This window comes from Pseudopipra pipra, chromosome Z (genome assembly GCF_036250125.1).
Source record: "Pseudopipra pipra isolate bDixPip1 chromosome Z, bDixPip1.hap1, whole genome shotgun sequence".
NCBI classification, from domain to species: Eukaryota; Metazoa; Chordata; class Aves; order Passeriformes; family Pipridae; genus Pseudopipra; species Pseudopipra pipra.
Genome location: NC_087581.1, coordinates 42,750,262 through 42,772,369, shown reverse-complemented (window position 1 = coordinate 42,772,369; position 22,108 = coordinate 42,750,262). Strand labels below are relative to the sequence as shown.

Genomic DNA, 22,108 nt, shown 5'->3' with positions numbered 1-22,108 from the left:
AGTCAGAAGTTTTTTCCCTAGTCTTTGATTTTTTGAAACAGAAGTTTATAATCCATCTGCAGGCAGCTTTGGGCAATCTTGTCTATAATGTCAAGGTTGTTCACCTGCCTACTAGAAAAGGTTTGATAATGCATTATGAAATTGACAAGGAAATAGGAAAGTCTTTGAAGAGTTTATATCCATATTGAAAGGAAAATAGTAAAATCCCATATGGTTATTGTTTAACTAAAGGTAACGATAAAAAACTCTGTTTCTCAGATTTTTGGGTAAATAGTCCTGAAGGAGTGGGAGAAGAAGAGTAAAGCTTTAAAAAGTTGAGGTAGGAAGAGTCTGACGCTAGGAGATGCTAATCAGCCACGACATCAAGGAGAGTGCAAAATGAATAATATTAGAGTGTAGAACAGGCTTCTTAAGCTTTTCTTCCTCGGAAACTTAAAAGTAGATTAAAAAAACCAGCAGGCTTACTGTAGATAGAAACCTGCTTGGTAAGATACGCCCTTGTGCAGAGCTCCTGAGATTAAATGGTTCCATAGGCTTTTTCCAATTTTAGCCTCACAATCCAGTTATATAAAATAATACTTTAAAAGATTTAGGAGTTAGCAGTGTGAAGATGATTTCTTTAATAACTCTAAAGTTTTGGAATTACATACACTCATTGCAGGGAGTACATGCAATTTATCTATTATATGCGAACAGACACTGGTTCATAGGATTGTTTCTTCAGGAAGTATTTACTTTTGAGGTTCCCAGTGATTTTCTGCTTAACTATCAGGCAGTACTTTCATCCTTGGATCTTGAAGCATTGTATAAAGGAGAATAGACATGTTATCTGAGTGACACAGATGAAATGTGGGGAAGGGGAGGTGCTGAAGCACAGAGCTGGAGTTGCCTTACTTAAGGTCATCCTGCTGCTCATCATGAGAGAGAAGAACCAGGTCATCAAAGTAGCAGGCTGGTCCGCACAAATAAAAGCTCAGCGGGAAAGCCATGAACTCACTGAAGGCAGTGAGCCTTCCCCTCTGAATCCTGGAACTGGCTACCCTTCCTGCGTGTATGAGTAGCACAGCTGCAGCCTGTGTCACTTCAAAACTTTTCTACAATCCCTTGTGTTCCACTACACTGGCCTGGCTGATGCTGAAGTCACACAGCTGTAGCTTGCAGACTGGCTGGAAGAGACAGACAGCAGGTGTGTTCAGCAGCTGTTTCCAGCAGATTCCATTGTGCTTGGTGTCTTTATAGCTTGTAAAGGATGCAAAACAGTCCCTCTCTAACTCTTCCTAAGGGTCCACTCTCGCCTCTTCTGCTTTGTTGCCAGAAGCAGCAGCTTATTGCAGTACTAAGGTTCCAACTCTTCTAAAGTACTAAATTTATAGTCTGTCCAGTTTCTCAAAATAAAAACTAAGATGTGGCGTTAAGGCTGTAATATCCATTTTACCTTAACACTGATCCTTCACAACAACCTGTGGTAGTTACTTGGAAGACCTTTGGTTGTGCTAACACTCAGTGTTATTGCATCTAGCAAAGGAGAGAAATATTGTGGACAGGTTTTGGAAGGGATAGAACTGTGATACCATTGCTCTTGGAATGATCTCATCCACTTCATTACCTAAATATGTTAGCAAAGGAAAGGTAGTGCTGTACTTGTTTGTATCATTTCAGCAGTGCTGCTCAAGCCTTCAGCCTAAACAGAGGGGGGGGTCTACTTGAATGGGAAGGGTCAGCTTTAGGTTGAGGTACACATAGTCAGTCTAATGGTGAGCAACTGAGTGTGTATCTGTGCATGGTGCCTTGTAGAAATAGGCAAAAGATGTGCCAGAGGGACAAAGGTGGAAACTGCAGGTGCGTTTGAAAATACAATTGGAAAAAGGTAGAGGCAGTTCTTCATCAGTGTAGTTGACAGAATGTTTTATGTTGTATTGGGCACTGCTCGAGGACAAAGGCTCAAGTCACAGGGATACATCTTGTATCTTTATGTCTTGGTTGTTAGAACCTTTACATTTGTTGAATTCACGTCCTGAGTAGAATCAGACACTCACTGAAAATCTACATCAGCTTTAATGAAATGTTTTCATTCCTTATGGTTGTGTGTATGGTAGATGTTAACAGAAACAAAATTATCATTGTGGGAATTAGTGGTTGCTCAGGCACTTGAAGCTGTTGCATGTTTTTGCAGCTGGGATGCAGCTGCCATCCAGTAGAAGTGAGTGATGTGCTGCACTTTTCCTCATATCTGTCCCCCTGTTTTCTCACTTTATTGTGACATAATGGACCTGAGTCAATACGACTACAGCATACCATTGCAAAGTGTATGAAACAGTGAATTTCCTTTCTTCTCCTTTACTTCTGATGTTCTAGGGCTTTCAGCAATTTGTTAACATGTGAGGGACAGCTGGTATGGTTTTTCCTTACCCCACAGTCTTCACCTTACATATGCCCTTCTATCAATTTCAGATCACTGCCCATGAGGGGACTGGTGCTCTAGAAGCTTTTGAATACTAAAAGATAAATTCTTTCAAGGGGAGATGGGACAAAATCACTGAAGAGAAACCCAGTATGGTTTATAAAATATAATGAAATTAAGAAGTTCCTGGCCCACACATTATCTGAGTCTGCAAGAGTATTAGGAAGAAATATTGACATGGACCTGACCTATTTCTACATCACTGGTTTTAGGTTTTTTTATATCAGCTGCTAGAGACTACTGCTAGAGACAGGGAAATATTAGAAGTGAAGCTCATCCAAACCCAGTAGGGCAGGTCTTGCATTGTAATGGGTTGCATGGTCCTGCTGTCCTGTTCTTGCACACCATGTTCAGTGTTGCCCTGTCAGAGGGCTGCCCTTGGGGCACAGTGTGCTCTGCTGCCCAACCACATTGTATTCCTAAGATCAAGGCAAAACTAGTGCTCCTGTTGTGTGTGACTGTGCTCTGAAACCCCTCTGCTCTGTTTTGAGTGGATGCAGGCTCGAGTTAATAACTGCACGTGATCTGGAAAGACCTATTCTTTTTTTGCTGTTGTAGAGCGAAATACCAGGGAGAGGTTCTTTATCCCTGTAAAAGCCCAGCCTGTGCATTGCTGCTGTCAGGATGTGAAAATGTGGTATTAAAAGACAGACAGAGCCATATATCTCAGGAATTTGAAGCCCCAGCTTAGAGTGAGGTCACGTTTTACAGTGTGACCTCTCTCTAATGTGTCCTGACATTCCAAGCCATGCTTCACAACAGTGTAGACAAAATCCATGCTGCTTGCTCAGCTCATTATACTTTACTTTGCAGGAAATACATTCTTTACTTTAAGAGGATGACAGTGATAATTGGCGCTGAAGCATTCCTGTCCTTTTAGAATTGTTTCTTTGCTCTGAAGCCAGGATTTCTGTGATGCTTTTTAATCCTGATGCTTGTCATTCAGGATTCCTTATCCAGAAAAGCGTTAGAGTCACTCAGAGTCCCAGGCCATAGTGCCGAGTAAAGGCATTAATTATGACTGGTGACAGTCTGTTGGAGTGCCCGCTGCTGGTCTGAGTTGTGCATAGGTAACTTTTGACTGTAGCATTTGTGAGGGTTTTTTTCTACTTTTGTACCAAATTATTTACTTTAAACTGCATTGTTTGTGTGTTTTCTTTCTGCCCCTGTACCCCACAGCACTGTGGGCACTGGCACAGGGGATTGTGGCCCTGGTCCACCCTCAGTGGAAGGGGTTCTGAGAAGCTTCTTTTTTGTCTCTCTTTTCTGTTTTGGTGGTTCTTTGGTGGTTCAAGGGTAGTTGAAAAATAACATTATTTCAGTTAAATTTTTGGTACTCATTGAGAGCTGTTGTGATGTGAGGCTCTTTCTGATGTAAGAAGAAACATAGTGTGATTGCTGCTCAAGCAAATCTTGAATGAAGGATTGATAGGGGGAGACTGAAATGCTGCTGATGGTTGTCAGAGACATTTTCAGAAAAGAGATTGCACATACTTTCCTTTTGTGGTTTGGTGTGTGGTTTGTTTTTTTTTCTATTAAGCCGACTGTACCATGTCTTCCCTTGGAAGATCTGCATATCAAAAGGATTTATATTTCATTTCTCCTTTATTAAACCTGCAGAATTAATATCCCACTCTGAAACAGTATTTGTCTTTTTGTTTTGAAGCCACTGCTGATAATGAAGAGTAGATTATAAGTACCTGTATGCCATAGCGTTTATTTCTTCTCACACAATTCTTTACAGGCTTGTGATTCATTTAATTAATTTCATAAAGAAGTTGTGCTTTGAGAATGCATTGGCTCTGTTATCAGGTTGAAAGGTGAGGTGTGAGTACAGCTGCAAGGTAATTCTTCAGCTGTTTGGGTCTGAGACTTTCACAGAGGAAAAATACTCTTCCACTTCTTGGAGGGGAGAAGATGGGAACAGCCCTGATGTATTTGTTGATAAAGGGTGTCAGAGCTGGTTTGCATGGAGGGAGCATTTTGGGAAACATATAACATCATTATATTAATAAGAGTGAAAGAAGGATGAACCTAATAGTATGATGTGGCCAATCTTTGTGTTTTTACAAATGTATTAAGTACCAAAGAGGTTATTTTTGAAAGATGATCCTGGGAGCTAACACCTATTACTTTACTTAGCGTGTTGTGGACAGTACTCAGTAAATACTCATTTGATCTGGTGGCTTAACTTTCCATGTAGCTTATCGCTAGGTAATCTTTCTCTACTCAAGAGGAGAATGTATTTGCTTATTTTTCTTCTCTCTCTCCTACCTTTATTTCTGTTCTGCTTACCACGAAACAGAGAAACATTTACATTAACAATTTTTTCTTTATTCTGTTTAATGGGTTAAAATAAGTTCATACTCAGGGCAAGGATTTATTTCACTCTGTTACTTGTTTGTTTGGTTTTGGGGTTTTTTTTGTACTTCAGGCTTGGTGGGGATGAGGAAAATTAGCCTTGTGCTTGAAATTTTTGAGAGTGTTGGTAGGTATCATAAAAACTCCTTCTGTAAAACAGTACTTTATGTATGGATTTGTGGTTATTTTGTGATTCTGAGATTTTTAAGAGCATCGCAGCACCGTAGTCTTCAGTACCAAAAGTACGTCCTGAAAACCATGAACCATGAGACCCTGAACCAAAGGCTGAGCCTGAGGTGTCAGTCAAGATCTATGGTACTGAAGGCATACCCAGAATACTGATTGCTCTTCAGAGGTCTGCTCTTTTTTTTGGTGATTTTTTTTTATTTCTTTTCTCTCTGAAATTGGGAGAGTAGCACTTCAAATTTTTAATTACTTGGACAACCTAATTAGAAGTGGAAGGATCTGTGGATTACAGAGTCTGTACTGGATAGTACTGGTCTCTACAGGGCAACACTGGACTTTAGCAGCTGTGCAGGAGGGTCCTGGGCTGGGACACCAGGAGGAGGCAGCCACAGTCCTCTATAGCAGGAAAAATCACTTTTACTCTTGGTTTTTGGAACATTCCTGTGAAGTCTTACTGGGATGTCATTGTTTCCAGTATGGCCAGTACTAAGTGTGACATCCTTGATGTACATGTCTGTAATTGTTTCAGTTTGTACCTCTGGGCCATATTTTGGTGATGTTAATCTTAGGTAAATGGCCACAGTGGGTGGCCCGCTGCGTGGGCTCTGACTGGAGGTGACTGTTGAATGTGCAGCTTTGTTTACTCCAGATGATCTCCAAATTTTTGAGCTAAATCAGAAAGAGAACAGATGCTCCGCCTTAATGACAGAGGTCTCCAGATCCCCCAGTCTGTTCCAATATCTAGTGCCCAATCCATTAAAAACTGGTGCTACTGAGTTCGCTGGTGGAATCTTTTGTCCTTCTGCAGCCTTCCCTGCTTGTGGAGAGCAGCTGGAAGTGTGAATGCTTTAATTGTGTTGTGAATCTTAAGCTTCTTAGAAAAACTATAATTTTGATCTTAGCATTGTACCTTTACCTCCCTCCCTGAGGGTGATGTTACTTTCTGGGTTATCATTCAAATTATGTCTGCACAGCAATAGCTTGACCTTCTTATTTTCATTGACTTCTTTCATTAAATAATATATGGTTTCTGTTACTTTAACTGTTACTTAAAATGGAGTCACTCTGCCACAGAAAATAGCACAGATTTATATATGAACCATAGGTGCCCCGGGCGGTCCCTGGCCCGGGGCACAGAAAGGAGTGAGAGAGGGGGAGCTGCGCCGGCGTGGACTGTGCCCTCGTGGGAGATGAGAGGGGGAGCCTCAGAGCACACAAAGGAGAAGGACAACTCTAAACTCGGGCAGATGGAGCTCGTTTAGCCCTGTAAGGCCATCCATCTAAGAGAAGGTCACTCTAAATTAACTTACGTCCTGAGGACCTTGCTGCCACCGTCCAAGCTCGCTCGGCCCTGGCAGATGAACCTCAGGATTAAAGGGTGGCTTCAGTTCCATGCATGCTGTGTCTCACCTAAAAAATCCACTGCACAGGCTTGAAGGCTTTACCCACATTTGCAAAGCCAAACGGCCATCTTCTACAAATGCAGTCACACAAAGATCAAAAGACAAAGGCATATACCCCTGCCTCCAAAGGTGCAGCCAAATTAACTCAAGGATGCTGGAACATCAACCATGCTCGATTCTGTGGATAGTGGATGTCCTGAGTGTCATTCTGCCCTAATTGCCCATGAACTGTCACGTCTCGACATCGACATTGCTGCTCTCAGTGAAGTTCGTCTCCACGAGGAAGGCAGCCTCAGAGAACATGGTGCCGGTTACACACTCTTTTGGTCAGGTAAGCCCAGAACCGAAAAACATCTCTCGGGAGTTGGCTTCATGATTAAAAGCTCTATTGTTCCTAAACTCAAAAATCTGCTGACAGGTCACTCTGACCGCATTATCTCCCTACACCTTCCACTCCACAACAACCAACACGTTGTCCTCTTTAGCATATATGCCCCAACTTTCCAAGCTGACCCTGCTGAAGAAGATTAATTTTACACCAACCTGCGCCGCCTTACCCAAAAGGTGCCTGCAGATGATAAGATCATTATCCTTGGTGATTTCAACGCCAGAGTAGGAAAGAATTTTGAAGCCTCGAAAGGAATATTAGGCAAGCATGGTGTTGGAAACTGCAACGATAATGGTCGACTTCTGGTAGAATTCTGTGCAAAGCAACAGCTCACCATCACTAATACTATCTTTCAGCAGAAAAACAGTCTGAAGATAACCTGGATGCACCCCAGATCTAAGCATTGGCACCTCATTGATTATGTCTTGGTGCGATGGAGAGATGTCCGCGATGTCCATCACACCTGCGTGATGCCCAGTGCAGAATGCCAAACAGACCATCAACTTGTGCACTGCAAACTTAACTTCCCAAGTTAACAATCTCCAATCAGCCACAGTGAGAAACAAATTCCAGGCTAATCTTCAAACTAGGCTTGATAACCATTCCATAGATTCTACAGATACCTCTACTGAAACACTTTAGCACCATATTCAAAACAGCATCCAGCAGTCCTCTGAAGAATCCTTAGGGTTCTCTCTCAAGAAGAACAAGGACTGGTTTGATGAAAACAATCAAGAGATCCAGGAATTGTTGAGGAAGAAGAGAACCACCTACCAAGCACACCTTGCACTGCCATCCTGTCACGCAAGAAAAACAGGCTTTTGTCTTGCATGCAGCAAGTTCCAACAGAAACTCCGTGACATCCAGAACAAGTGGTGGATCAATCTAGCTGAAAAAACTCAATTATGCACAGATACGGGTGATCACAGAGGATTCTATGAGGCCTTGAAAACAGCATACGGGCCTACATACCGGGTACAAAGTCCTCTACTCAGCACAGATGGTCAAACGCTTCTTACAGATAAAACCTCCATTCTGAATCATTGGTCTGAACACTTTCAGACTCTTTTCAGTACTAGCTGTGTAGTCCAAGACTCAGCAATTTAGTCCATCACACAACAACCAGTGAAGTATGAATTGGATATTGCCTCTACTTTAGGAGAAACCCTCAAGGCCATACAGCAGGTGAAAATTGGCAAGGCAGCTGGAGTTGATGGAATTCCACCTGAAGTCTGGAAGCACGGAGGCCAGGCACTCCATGCTAAATTTCACGAGTTTGTGGTGCGCTGTTGGGAACTAGGCAAACTACCATCAGACCTTCAAGATGCAGTCATCATCACCCTGTATAAGAAGAAAGGAATTAAATCAGACTGTTCAAATTACCGTGGTATTACTCTGCTCTCCATTGCTGGCAAAATCCTGGCAAGAATACTCTTGAACAGACTAATACCCGCTATAGCAGAAGGAATTCTACCTGAAAGCCAGTGTGGTTTTAGAGCCGACAGGAGAACCACAGACACGGTATTTGTTCTCAGACAACTGCAAGAGAAGTGCAGGGAACAGAACAAAGGTCTCTATGTAACCTTTGTCAACCTCACCAAGGCTTTTGATACTGTGAGCAGAAAAGGTTTGTGGCAGATCTTGGAACGTTTAGGTTGTCCTCCCAAGTTCCTTAAAATGATCATCTCACTCCACGAGGATCAGCACGGCCAAGTCAGATATGGCAATGCACTTTCTGAGCCCTTTCTAATAAAGAATGGCATGAAACAAGGCTGTGTTCTCGCACCAACCCTATTCACAGTCTTTTTCAGCATGATGCTCCAAAGGGCCACGGCAGACCTCGAGGATCAGGACATTATCTACATTCGATACCATACTGATGGAAGCCTATTCAACCTAAGGCAACTGAAGGCCCACACCAAGACCTTAAACCATCTTGTCCAGGAGCTGCTTTATGCTGATGATGCCACCCTTGTTGCCCACACAGAAGCAGCTCTGCATCCTGCTTTGCTGATGCTGCTGAGCTCTTTGGTCTGGAAGTCAGCTAAAAGAAGACAGAGGTCCTCCATCAACCTGCACCTCAGGAAGTCCCCCATCATCTCCACATCACCATTGGCCAATCAGAGCTCAAATCAGTCCAGCAGTTTAATTACTTTGGTAGCCTCATCTCCTCGGACAGTAAGACTGACGGAGAGATAGACAACAGGTTAGCAAAGGCATACAGTGCCTTCGGAAAGCTTGGTGGTCTGGAGACACACCATCTATAATGCTGCTGATGCAGGATCACTCTTGAGGAAACAAGACAATGCTGAAAGAATTGTGCCTTGCAGAATATACCACCTAAGGAGTCTTTCTGCTGTGCCTTTTGCAACTGGACATGCCTATCTTGTATTGGCCTCTTTAGCCACCAGCGCGCTTGTAACAAACATGGGTAGAGCCCTCCCCAAAGCTTCTTTTGCGAAGCCTGGCCATGATATATGAGCCATAAAACAGTGCAAGAGAGCTCAGCCTGTTCTGGGCTGGGCAACACTGTGTGAAATGTGCCTGCGTGAATTAAAGTTACATAGGGGAATTTATTTTTTGATGACTTGCCTTGCAAAAATGTTCTAATTGACATTTTTTTTAGTGTCCTTCTTTTGATTTTTTTTCCCCTTTCATAAATATTTCTGATCTTTACTATGTGTTTCTTTTCTTTTTTTGTAGGAAAAACAAGCAACTGCTAATGTCAGCCAACCCCCCAAAACACAGACAAGGGGAGCACCTTCTGCTGCTAAGGTAATGTATACTTAAGGAAGTGGTCTTTTTTACCATTTTACCAGTGAAGAGAATATGGTGTGGCTTCACAGAAAACCATTTGTTCAACAACACTAGGATGCTCTTCATGACTTCATTTCAATCATAGTAAATTGAAATGAAAGGGGAGCAGAAGCCACTGTTGACTTCCTGAGGAAATAGATGTGGTAGCATTCTCCCCTTCCATGTGTTCTTTGTTAGTGTCCTAGTTATTTTAAAGAATCCTGGTCCCATTGATATGAGTGGCAAACTTCATTTGACTTTTACAGCCCTGTGGTTCTTTTTTCACCTTTAGCTGTTGTATTTTTGGATTCTGTTTACTTGGTGGAACCTGGTGAGATTGAAGCACTGAGAAACTGTCTTTGCTCTCATTGTCCCTGGAGCAAGAGGCATTATAAAGCTGAGTTGTAAAGGAGTGCAGATGATACTCTGAGGAGCAACAGGGTGCTCAGGTGTTGCAGAGTATTGAAAGAAGGTGTTGAAAATACTCTTTCTGATGGTGGTTGATGGCTGCACTTGGTAGTGCTATTTGTCACAGATGACTGAAATGCAGCTCACTGGAAAGAGAAGCAGCAATATGTTTTATTGAGGTAAATTAATAATTTGACAGTTTGATGGAAATTAATGAAGATTAACAGTGGTTTGACAACATTCTGTAAGTTTGATTGCCAGGTTCATCTCGTTAATTACTGCATGGAAGAAACATAAAAAGGAAAATTGAGTTAGAATTGAGTTGGAATGATTCACACAGAGAGACGAAAAGGGTAATGGAGACCTTCCCGCTGAGTCACAAAGTTCAGAGTAGACCCCCTTGCTTTCTAAATTCCTGATGAACCTTAAGTGTGGCTGAGTCCAGTCCTAGTCTCAGATTCGGACAAGGGTTTATGTCTAGTGGAATTATCCATATAATGTTTATAACAGTATTGAGTAACTATATATGGATTGGTGCTGTTTCATAGCATTAATTCAGCACACTACCACTCACTCACTGAGGATCTGTTGTGAGTAAGGGGTCTCTCTGCCACAGGTAAGGAAGGATCTCTGTCTCAGGTGAGGGATCTCAAACTTCAAGAGGCCTCCCTGCTCAGGGGAAGGGTCCCTGGTGTGCAATGCTGCTGCAGTTCAGGGAGAGCTCAAATCAGGCCCATCGTGATGGCAGAGTGAATTATTTGGCTGCTGGTCAGTAGTAGAGACAAGACTGATGTCTTTGTTTTAGCTCTAGCACCTTGTTCTGCACTTCCATTATTTTCCACTTTCAGGTTTCAAAAGCACTTTGTAACATATTTTTCAACACATTTTCATTCCTTTGTATGTGAGTCAGGGGCTGTCCAGCTCATCAGTTCACACCACGGATGTGAGGCTGGTTGCTCCTACAGATTACTCCAAGGAGTCCATTAATCCACCCCAGTGTTCCATATCTGGAGATAACCCATTGTTTGAAGGATCCTATCAGCAGGAAGTGTTTCTGCTTTTGAGTAGGATTTTTATTTTCTTAATCAAAGCTGTTGTAAAATAATACTCCTAAAGATTTCTCTAAACCACCTAAGTTATTATTTTCCCTTTCTGGCTAAGGAAGGAGGAGACAAGGGTATAAATGCTGTTGTCACTTACTTTCAATGCTTTTGTCTATCATTATAAAGACATCCCCAGCTCATCTTTCTATTGCTTTTACTTTGCCAGGGCCTTTTGCCTGCTAGTCAAGGTGGATGTAGTTGTCCATATGTAGTTCTCATGACAGGTGACACAGTCTCAAGGATCATCCTTCTGCATGAGAATCTACAGCTGCACAGTACCGTGGAAGCACATATCTAATTTTCTAACTAACACATCTCTAAGTTTTCTTTTTTTTTTTTTTTTCAGTTAATGTTCTTTTTATGATAAGTGTGTCCTCGACCCTAAGGGTGAAAGGCACGATTTCTGGTGATGCTACTAAGGATAAGAACTGGAAGGTAGTGTCATGAAAATAATGCAATGCAATTGCCAGGAATTGCTTTATATTAGGTTATGACAACCTAGGCTATGTATTTCATCAGTACTGGGTGTTTCCCCAGTTTCTTTGACATTCCAAAATATTTATAGGTAAAGATTATATAGTATGACAATACTTATCTCATGGCTATCTAATAGTGACTGTTATTGGATAGTTATTTTAAGTTTACCCATTTTAGTTCCCACTCAGCCATTTCTGCTTTTCTTCACTTAGGCTAAATCTTCTGTTAATTATATCTTTATATCTTTTTAATAATATCCTGTGAGCCTGTAGTGTTATTTAAAATAGAGCAAAACTCAGAGATGTATTGTTCTTGTAGTTTGTGCTACCTGTAGCTTTTTTATTTGGCTTGCTGTATTTCTTTCTGCCCTTATTTTGGTCTCTAAAAATATCTATTGGAAGCAAAAATTTTGCAGAGGTTTTGGGGTTTTTTTAAATAGAAATTTTACAGGAAGAGAAGTATATCTTGAAGAGGCAAGGCAGCCCTTTCTCTTTTGCTGCAAACTGATCAAATCTTTTAATGCAATCAGAAATACTCCACCAGGTCTTAGACAATTTGGAACTGCTGTTTCTTCCTTTATTTTTTTTTCCCCTGATGTAGCTTTAATGTGTCCTGTGTGCAAAACCTCTTTTGATTCTTTAGTAATTCTGTTGGTCAATAATACTTGTCATTGATGCATTTTATCCCAGATAAATTTATAACTCCTTAGAAGAGGCAGGGGAAGTAGGATAGTTAGTTGCTCCAGCTCAAGCTGTTTATTTTTTTAACATATTCATACCCTCTGGTGAAATGACTTACTCTGAATTGAACAGCCAGAGGGGGTTTTGCTGCCTCATGTTAGGTCTAAATAATTTTTCCTTTTAGTCAGTAAGTAATAATAACTGATGGCTTGTTCCTTCTTGGGTCACTTGCATTTCTGAGTTTTAAGATGCAGGAAGTTGTGTGTGATGACGCCTTGTCATTGTGTCGTGGATGTGCGTAGTCTGATTGTCCTGTGATGGTACCTGTCACATGGACAACTCCTAAGGGACAGCACTGCCCTGTCCAGCTTTGTTTTCATTGCGCTTTCCATCTGAACAGTTCTTTGTGCCTTCATTTTACCCCTGTGCTCTTCGTTCAGTCACTCTCGAGTTCCTGGCATTGCAGCCAGTATGTACTCATTGCTTCTGCTCAATGTGCAGGGATGTTATTTGGCTGCCTATGGCAACCTTGATGTGCCTAGTTTCTGCATGACTCAAATCTAAATTAATAATTTAAAGGTGTTTAACAGAAACAGATGTTTTGACTCCTTTGTATCTATCACAGGCCTTTCTTTCCTCTTCGATGTGGAGTTCTGTTTGACTGCAGGTGTTTTCAGTAAGCATTTGTCTGCCTTGTCAGATAAATGGACTAAAAAGGTAGATTCAGGTAAGGTTATGATCATCAGGAATATTTATTGGTTGCCTATGAGCAGCCTCTTCCTTCTATACATTAACTGCAAAGGTGCCCAAACTTTTGGAGGTCATGGCTTACTAGTATTATCAGCCAGCAGTGAGGAGGAAAATCTGATCCAACCTCCTCCCTCTGCAGAAGATCCCCTACCAGTTCTGCTTCGTTTTCTTTTACAGCCTTTAATGATGGTTTTGCCAGTTCCACAGCCAGTTTCTAGCTTAATATTCAATCATAGCTATTAATAGAAGGCACTGATAATTGAACACAGATGGATCCAGCCACCTTTCTTGCATTTTCGTGTTCTTTTGTGGTAATTCCATTGATAACAGATGAAGTTTTGCTGCTTTTTATGTAGCAGATTTTTTGCATTGCTCTTAACAAGTAATAATTTTCTTTTTGTGGCTGGCTGCCATAGCTTAGAGAAGTGAGAGTCTTTGCTCATTTTGCTATCATGGACTATTTTTTAAACAGTGCTGGAAGAGCTCAACAACAGTGGAAATTCAGTAAGAATTACTTTGATTTCAGATTTTCACAGAAAGCTTCTTGACCTTAATGATTTAAGAAATTTAAGGCTACTTGCTTTCAACTGGCATCCAAATTATCACTGTTTTAAGGGGCCATTCAGTCTGCTTTCTTATACAATGAACAGGAACACAAGATAAAAAAGGGCAGTTACTAAATACCTTTGAGTGAAGTGCCAGTATTTCTGCAGTGGATAAATTAATCTAGTTTATCATCAAAAGTTGTTCCTACTATCAGTATATTTACTGATTAGGTTTCTTTTTGTTGCATACCTTATTTAATTGTCACCCAGTTTTTATTTGGTGACCTTTGCAGAGGCACCTTGTAAAGGAATAATTTTTGAGTAAAAGGTATCTCAAGTTACAATCCCATATGACAAGTATTGAGAATTTGATTATAGAGCCCAAAAAAAAAATTCAAGAGCAGGTCACTATGGGTATTTCATGAAGAACCTTTTAATTTATAAATTAATATAAATCATTTATATTTGTTATGCTTAAAAAAATTCCTAGTCAGTCAAGTTTTGATGTCCTTAACTGGTCCAAATCATGATAATGACTTTCAGTTAGTAACATTTGTGTACTCTGGGAGCCTGGTTAATCAGTTCAAATTTAGGGGGGTATCCTGTAGACTTCTAATAGGAATGCTGGTCTCTTGAGGGGAAACGAGTGGTTTCCTTTCTGTGGCACCAGTGCAACTATAACTCGAAAGGTGAACACAGCTTTTTGAAAGCTGAATGTTGCACCATCCCAAGCAGGCATTTCACCCCTGCTTTTGCTGTGTGACTCTCGCAGTGTCAGCCTGCTGACAGCTGTCCCTGCTGGGGGACCTTGGTCCAGCCACTTACCAGAAGTGACCCCGAGACTGGGAGGCAGGTTTGCTCATTGTGGTATCTCGCTTCCCCCGTGCTAGCTGGTTTGGGTCCCCTCCCCTGGCCCCGTGGGGCTGTGCTGGCAGGGAGGCAGCCGTGCTGCTGGGTGGAGATTGCGCCACTCAGCACATGGGCTGGGCTTTGCCTGCACTCCCGGAAGCCACAACCACAGCTGCTCCAGCGCTGGGGGAAAAGCAGCCGCATCCTGCCATTCCTGCTGGAAACAGAAGGCACACGTCTATCCAAAGTGAGTTAGCTATTTTTGTTGACTCTGCTTTCCTGCTGCTTCTGCTTGAGGTCATTTGTGTTCGTGTTGCAGTCCCTTTTTTATATTTTTGTTTCCTTTCTCCCCCTCCCTGTCTTCCTGGAGTTTTGTGAGCTGAAGTAACACAGGCTGCCAACTTCAAGGCTTCCGACGTGATTCAGTTGTCAGCAGACTTGAAACGCTCCAGAGCGAGCTGTGTGTAGTTAATTAGCTTCTAAAATTATTTTAACATGCTGGAAACACCCTTTTTAGACGCTGTAACACCACCTGACATAAGCAGTTGGAAGTAGAGAGGGAATGAGAAACAAACTTTTAAAGTGGTGTCTAAGTTGTTCTTATATTGCTGTTGTATTTATGTTTTTGTTTTGGGGTGTGGTTGGCATTTTTTTCTTGCTCACAGCCCACGCTGTTCCTGCTTCCAAGACCCATATAATTTTTTTGGCATACAAATGCAGAGCCTATATGCCTGTGGCACATACAGCATATTGCATAGTCAGGGTGTGGTGATCTGTAAGAGCAACGTCTTGGTTGAACTGTGCTTAGGTATCAATACTTTAATATTCTTAAAAATATATAACCTAAAAGATGCTGAAACATCTGATACAGCACACATATGGAAAAAATAATACTTTTCAATAAATTATATTCTTTCTGCAGTAGTAGAAATTAGGTAGGTGGGTGTTGCTTAAGGTATGCCACTGTTTGCTTATTGTTGGTAGTATAATACTTACACCTCTTTTCTCTGGAGAAAGTGAAAATAGTGCATTAAATAGCCCAGAATTCTTGAACATTGCAGACACCTTTGCTGAGTTTTTGATCTCTTTTTTTTTATTTTTTTTGACAACTAGCTTCCTCAGTGTTAGGGTTTTTTAGATAGATATATAACACACAGTAGACTAGCTTATTTGTTACTGTCAGCTTTTTGTATAGAATGGTGCTTTTTTGGTTTAGGGGCTTGGGGTGGGTCGTGTGGTTTTTTGGGGGGTTGGGATTTTTGTTGGGTTTTGGTTTTGTTAGAGGGTTTTTTTGTTTTTTTGTTTGGGGGGTTGGTTTGGGGTTTTTTTGAATGGTTAGATATGCAGGGTATGTTGAACTTGAAGAAAATTCTATTTCTGATTTGGAGTTGCAGAAACGAGCTCCATGACCACTTTTTCTCACATCTAGTGCTTTGCACTTTAGGCATACACTCCTAGTTTGAAATCTAGGCAAAGCTGTGCTGCTCTGAAGATGGTGGCTCTTGGAGGATGCAGAGTGGCAATAGAGGAGTCCAGAAAGCAAAGGAACTTCTTTTTCAGTGAATAGTTCTCCAGCCTCTGCATTCTCACCATTTCTGCCCTTTGTTATCCTGAGATGAGAATGTCTCCACTCACTAACACTTGAGTCTCATCTGCCAAAGGAAGAGCCTGACAGGGAGACACAAGAGGTCAGTGGCCTTGGATACTCCTTGGGATCTCCTTAAGGCTCAGAAACCCTTCTGGTTCTGGAAGAAGTCAGGTCTGTGCCTGCCTTTATGCCATGCTTAGTAGGATTGCTTGGACCAACTAGAAAATTAACATTTTTGATCCCCAGGAGGGAAGTCACTGCTGAAGCAAGAAGTGCCCCAGTCTGCCTGTTTTTAAATGGAAATGATAAAACAATGTTGAATTTTTCTAAAATGATTGAAGATAAAATCCCAACAACATACCACCACCACCCCTATTTATGCAGTGTTATCCCTAGATGATCTTTTCACAGCAAAGTTCTATTAAGATTCCTTGACTTGGTAGTTTTTGTTTATTTTCCTTTATTGTTTTCCATTCGTTTTGGTAACCAGTGCCACCATGACTGTGTGTGTATCAGTTCATACAGCTTCATGAATAATATTTTGTTTCTGCATCCTTGCAATTTCTAATTCAGAGTACTGCTCAGCTTGAGCATGCCCTGGCTTCATTGTTGTAAATTGAAGTAATCGAGCTCATAACCTCGGAGATCTTCAGTCATAAAATGAAGTCCTCTTTTACGTACCATTTCTGTCTTTTTAACCCCACCGCCTTTATAGAGTACTGGTTCTGGTTGCAATTCCCTGGTTCTATCCCAGCTCTGCTGAGCAGGGTTTTGCAACACTGCAGACCAAGTGACACAAATCCCAGCTGAGCTCAGCAGCGCTGTATGGCATGTGGCTGGCACCTAATCTCCTGTTTTCATGGTGTTTACTTATCAGGCTGCAGTTTGCTGCTGCAGATAGGTGTGGAACATTCTCGTGTTTGAAACAACACACAGAAATGGAAGCAGTTAGCTGTAGCTAAATGCTAACAGTGTGCAGGAGGTAGAACTGAAAAAAAGGATTTTTGAGCTGCCTACAGAAAAAGGCAGCTTGTCTGCAGTGACCAGCTCATACATTACTGTAATGCTGTATTGTGCAGAGTGGGAACCTGAGAAGAGCCGTGACTGGACTGGAGCACTGCTTCTAATATTTGAATATGACTGAATGAAAATGAAATTTCAGTGTGCACCACCTTGTTGAATTTATAGACGCAGAAACAGGAAGTTTCCAAGAGGAGGTAATTGAGGAGCACATTTTTAAAGAGAAGTAAGAATGGTGTGTTTAAGGCAGATTATTGATGTAATTTAAAAGGAACAAGGAGTGTGCAGCCTGTGATATTGACATGGTCTGTTTGCAGACACACAGATGTGAAGGCAGCATATGAAGTCTGTTACCCGCTTGGCATGTAATGACTTTCTGTCCAGATCTCTTTCCCTCATCATGACAGGACGTTACATAGAACTTGCCTTCGTATGTAGTAAAGCCTTTAAAGCAGTAGCCATGCTGCACACTGGAGTTTAAGTAATTTCTCGTGGTCACAAGTTGCATTGTGAGTATGTAAGGGTTCTTCATGTTTAGGTAGTGTGCATGATCTCTGACCAATTATCAAAGTCTTTTCCTGCTTCCAGAAGAAGTAAACAACCACAAACAAATGCACAGTGCTTCTTATTATTACCTGTGGGATAATTCTAAATTTTTCTACACAACCCTAACTTCCTGCATGTAAGTAGCATAAACAGAGGTGTTGGAAGTTTAAGAAAGAGTCAAATGGTACAAAAATTGTTTAGAGTGAATTGTCATTCACTGTCCTCAGTTGTTTTTTGTTTAAGCATAAAGCTGTTTCAGAGTCTTAATAGTTAATGAAATAAAGAAAAGCAAACATGCCAGTATTAAGCTTTGAACTTGAATTAGGTTGCTGAAATTCAGACATCTTAAAACAGACATCTAACTGAAAGGTTGTTTGGCAGATCAGTTAATTTCTAGGTGGTGTGAAGCCTTGTTCTACTGTGTGGTAAATATGATACAGATCTCGTTCACTGATTTGCTTGATAACATTTGAAGTAGCGTACACCAAATTCAAATAGGTTGTCTCAAAAACCACTGCTGAAAAACCTGTTATGTTAAAATTAAGCAGTATGGTTAGCCAGCTTTAGCTGATACATAACGTTCAGTGATTAAATATTGTCAAGTTTCTTCTCTGTTCCAAAACAGCAGAAATTTTATTCTAGTATTCAAAATAGAAGAAACCAGTAGGAGTGAGTCTGTGTTATGGAAGTTGTCTGGCTCAATGTTCCATGATGATCAGTAAATTTAGCAGCACTTGAGGCTGTAAAAAGGCTTTACGAGCTAATCAGCTTTTCAATTTCCGGGTTCAGACCAGTCTCTTATAAAAATCTATCATGTTTTTATTTCAGGAGAAAATGGCTTTTTTTCCTATGTGTCTTTCAGCATCTCTCAGTGATGGTTAATCTTGCTCCTGGGTACAGACTAATAATTGCTGCAAATACTTGTTCTGTGTGGTGAGAAAATTGCGGAATGATGAAATTGTGGGATTAATCTTTTCCACAGTAGCAAGCCAGATCATCTTCTGAACTGAGTTTTGCAGAGAGACATAGTCCTGTGTTATCAGCAGTCTTTTGGTCTGGTCTCTGATTTCCTGCAGTCGACTTTCTGTTGGGGAAAAGAAGCGCTGACATAATCCTACTGTTTGTTACTAGTTTTACTGTCATTTAGCAGGAGAGTGCATATGGAGAGTTTGGAGGTTGTCAGACAGCAAATCCTCTTCTGGAGGGCTCCTAGGATGGCACTTCAGGCAGGAACATCCTGAGTCTCTCCTGATGGTTCTTCCAGGCGTGATCCCCCTCCCACCCCCCATCTTCTCAAACACGGACGCTGTTCCCTGAGTCTCAGTGCAGTTTAATTTTGTTCTGAACTTGCCCTTTGAGGTTTGTGTGTCCTCTGCAGATGCGTGTGCATCAACTGTACTGCACTTTATTCTTCACATTTGCGATGGGCTGTGAGTGCATATTGGCACAGAGCAAAATCGTAAGTTTCTTAGCTCTAAGGAGCAGTCAGTTTTTCTCTAAAGTTACTTTTCTTGTTGTCTTTATCAAGTTGTAGAAATTTAAACTCTAATAATAGATTTATATAATATATAATATCTATAATTAATATATTTATATTTATTTTATTTTGTATGTTTATAATTATACTTATATTAATCAATAGAATTAATGTTAATTATAATAATTGATGTATGATAATTTTATTCCTTATAATCCATTAATTATATAATATAATCTATAATAATAGATTTTATGCATTTTTCAGTTATATTCATAACAGCTGAGTTCATGAATGATAAAATCACAGGAAGCATCTGTAGAGAGAGGGTTTCTTCTTGTTAGTTTGTTTTTTTTTAAAGACAGGTATTCAAAACCAGGTATATTGATGAATTGATCTACAATAGCATGAACTAAAAAAACTGCCTAAAGTAACAACTCTAGCAAAGAATTTTAGATTGAGGTAGATCATAGCTACAGAAAAAGTAACTACCAACTGTCCTCCAAGGATTTCCCCCCCCCCTCCCCTTAGTGGCGGAGAGGGGCAGTAGGCTTTGTTTATAACATGCAGTGTTGGTGAGTTTCAGTAACGATAATGGGCTTTAGAAATGAAAGAGGCACATGGCAAAGTCAGTCGTTAGAATTTGCACTGTAAATTGTTTAGGAATCATTCTGATCACTTCTGCAAAGAAACTGATCACAACGGGACAACATAATAGCCTGTATATTAGCAGTGTTTTATGTAAATATACCAGTGTCTGAGTAATACACAGGTGCTAGTTGGAAACCTGTATCCTGCTGCTCCGTTTCGTTAAGTTCTTAATATTAAACTTCCACACAATTAACTGAGAGCCTGAAATCTTGAAAAGAACACTGTTTTCTTGGTTGTGTGTGGATTTTTACCTTTCTCTTAAAAAGGTGTTGTTTTTCGTAACAACTTAATAGCACAGCTACATATAAGAACAGTAATTACAAAGTAAAAGGATATTTCCAAAATTACTTGGGATGGAAAATGACACAGAAGCACTCAAATTTGTAGTTTTTAAGTCAGCTGTTATAGATACCGCTACAGTAAAATTTATAGAGAGCTAGTGCTGAATTTTTTCCACTTTTAAGTCACTGCATGTCTTAGCTGCTGCATAGCCTTAATATACATGTTTATATCTTTATGTATTTATTTGTACATGTCCACACGCACAGATGTTGGTTCAGATAGTGTCTCACAACTCCTTGTGGGCTTAATGGAAAATTAATCAAACTCTGTTTATGCCACAGATCACAGAACTGCATAGCCCTTAGCACATGCTGTCAAACCAAGTGAGAGATTTAACCTGTAGCAGCTCAAGTGCTATTTTACACTTCAGTGAAATAACCCATTATTTTTCACAGTAGTTCTCTAGAAGAGCTTTTGCTGCCCACATCTTACAAGCACACATCTTAAAGCTTAATATCAGAACCATTCATGTGAAGAACCATTTCTAATCAAGCAGATTAGGTTTTCCCTTGCATTACACAGCTGGTGTGAGGTAACCCTATAAGTTAGTCATATTAGAATCATAGAGTTGATGTCGACTCTGAGCCTGAGAAGCTGTCCTAGCTCATTCATACGTAAGCTATGTTAAGCCCAAAAGAATATTTGGATGGCTCTTCAGTCTTCTGTTCTAGTCTGAGTTCAGGTAGATCACTCAGAAAAGACTTATATAAACTCTCTCAAGGGCTGACAGGGCCAGAGGCATCATCTAAGTAGTCTTTGCCACAGAAGGAATTCTTCCTTCTCTCTAGGAGGAATATGTTTCAGCTCTGACTTGAGAGATTAAGTATTCTCTCAAGAGTAAGAGTAATTCAGTTTTTTCTTTGTTTCCCATTTTATCGGCTTCCTGACCAGCATACAAAAGATACGTGCTGCCTTGCTTTTCCTGTCACTAAGCTGTCCCTCATACATACTTTTTCTTCATTTTTTCCCCCCTAAATCTGTCCTCATATCTTTCTTTATCCATATGTGCTTCAATGTGATGGCCAAAATTGTCCTAGCATTTGACCTAGAGAAGGTCACGTCAAAAAGGTTGAAAGTTATATTTCACATTTACATTTATGTTGTCACGGTAACATATTATTTTCCCCCAGATTGCTCTTTCCTTGTTTGTTTTTGGCAACAGTGTCTCAGTCTATGGCACAATAGCCTTCACATATTTTTGTCGGTATTGCTGCTGCTTTGGGGGTTTTGTGTTGCTGCATCTGATTGTCTTCAACCTACCACCAGTGTCAGAGATCCCTTCAGGCTGAAAGCTGACAAAATTCCCTGTTTCATTGAGAAAATACTACCACAAGTACTGTGAAAAGTTGCACTGACAGCATGTCCTCTGAAGGTTCATTGCTTTATTCCTGACCAAACTGTTCATTCTTATTTATTCTCTTGTTATCATCTAAGTGTTTCTGTATGGGTTGCTTGGCAAATGTTTTCAGCATCTCTTGTGGTTTTGAAGGTCTCCGTCAGGTGCATTGTGCTCCTTTCTGAGGGTGAGCAGTGACCATCCTCAGTCTGATGAATCTTCTCCATGAATTTCCAGAATTTAAAGTTTAGTTGACAATATCTCTCACTGTGTTGCATATGGGGTAGTTTCAGTGATTTTTATCTGTCTGTAGCCAAGACCTGTCATGAATTTCTTCACCTGCTGTTTTCTTTTTCCAAAAGGCATCTACATCCAATCGTCTGAGCAGTTAAAATTGTTACCTTTTGGTATTTGTCATCATTTCTTTCTTCTTCTTCTTCTTCTCTTGTCACATTTTCCTTTTTACTTGCAGATTTCTGAGGTACACACAGTGAGACTAGACAACCAATTTTGGGTAGTTTTTTTGTGGAGTTTTACTAACCCACTTCTTGGCTTCTGTGGCTTTTCTCTTTCAACAGTAGCATTAAGACAAATTTCAGATTAAATCCCAGGTTTCTTCATCAGCTCTTCCTGGAAAGCCATTCTCTAGCTCAAGAACACCTGAGGTCCTTTGGTCAGCTCCTGTGCCTGTCCTGCCAGCTGTGTGGGCTGATGAGAGGACGGGCTGTGACCCCCACAGCT

The 22,108-nt window shown here is 40.7% G+C and overlaps 1 protein-coding gene and 1 long non-coding RNA gene across 22 annotated transcripts in view; one reads left to right on the top strand and one right to left on the bottom strand.

The window, feature by feature from the left end:
- CAST (calpastatin) overlaps positions 1-22,108 on the top strand; it is a 61,689-nt gene that overhangs the window by 6,603 nt on the left and 32,978 nt on the right. For 17 of the 21 annotated variants that reach the window (XR_010426770.1, XM_064642088.1, XM_064642102.1 and 14 more), the window contains exon 3: positions 9,503-9,574. Coding sequence is in view for 18 of the 21 variants with exons in the window: in XM_064642088.1 (XP_064498158.1) it covers positions 9,503-9,574 (72 nt within the window). In the remaining 3 variants the exon portion in view is untranslated. Of the gene's footprint in view, positions 1-9,502; positions 9,575-14,531; positions 14,655-18,969; positions 19,021-22,108 lie in introns of those variants that run through there. The other 4 variants (XM_064642099.1, XM_064642097.1, XM_064642105.1 and 1 more) reach the window with 3 other exon arrangements.
- LOC135407227 (uncharacterized) lies at positions 10,151-14,472 on the bottom strand. Its single transcript, XR_010426772.1, has 2 exons — positions 14,384-14,472; positions 10,151-10,281 (listed from the first exon to the last, which is right to left on the bottom strand). It is a non-coding gene; the product is annotated as an uncharacterized LOC135407227 (long non-coding RNA).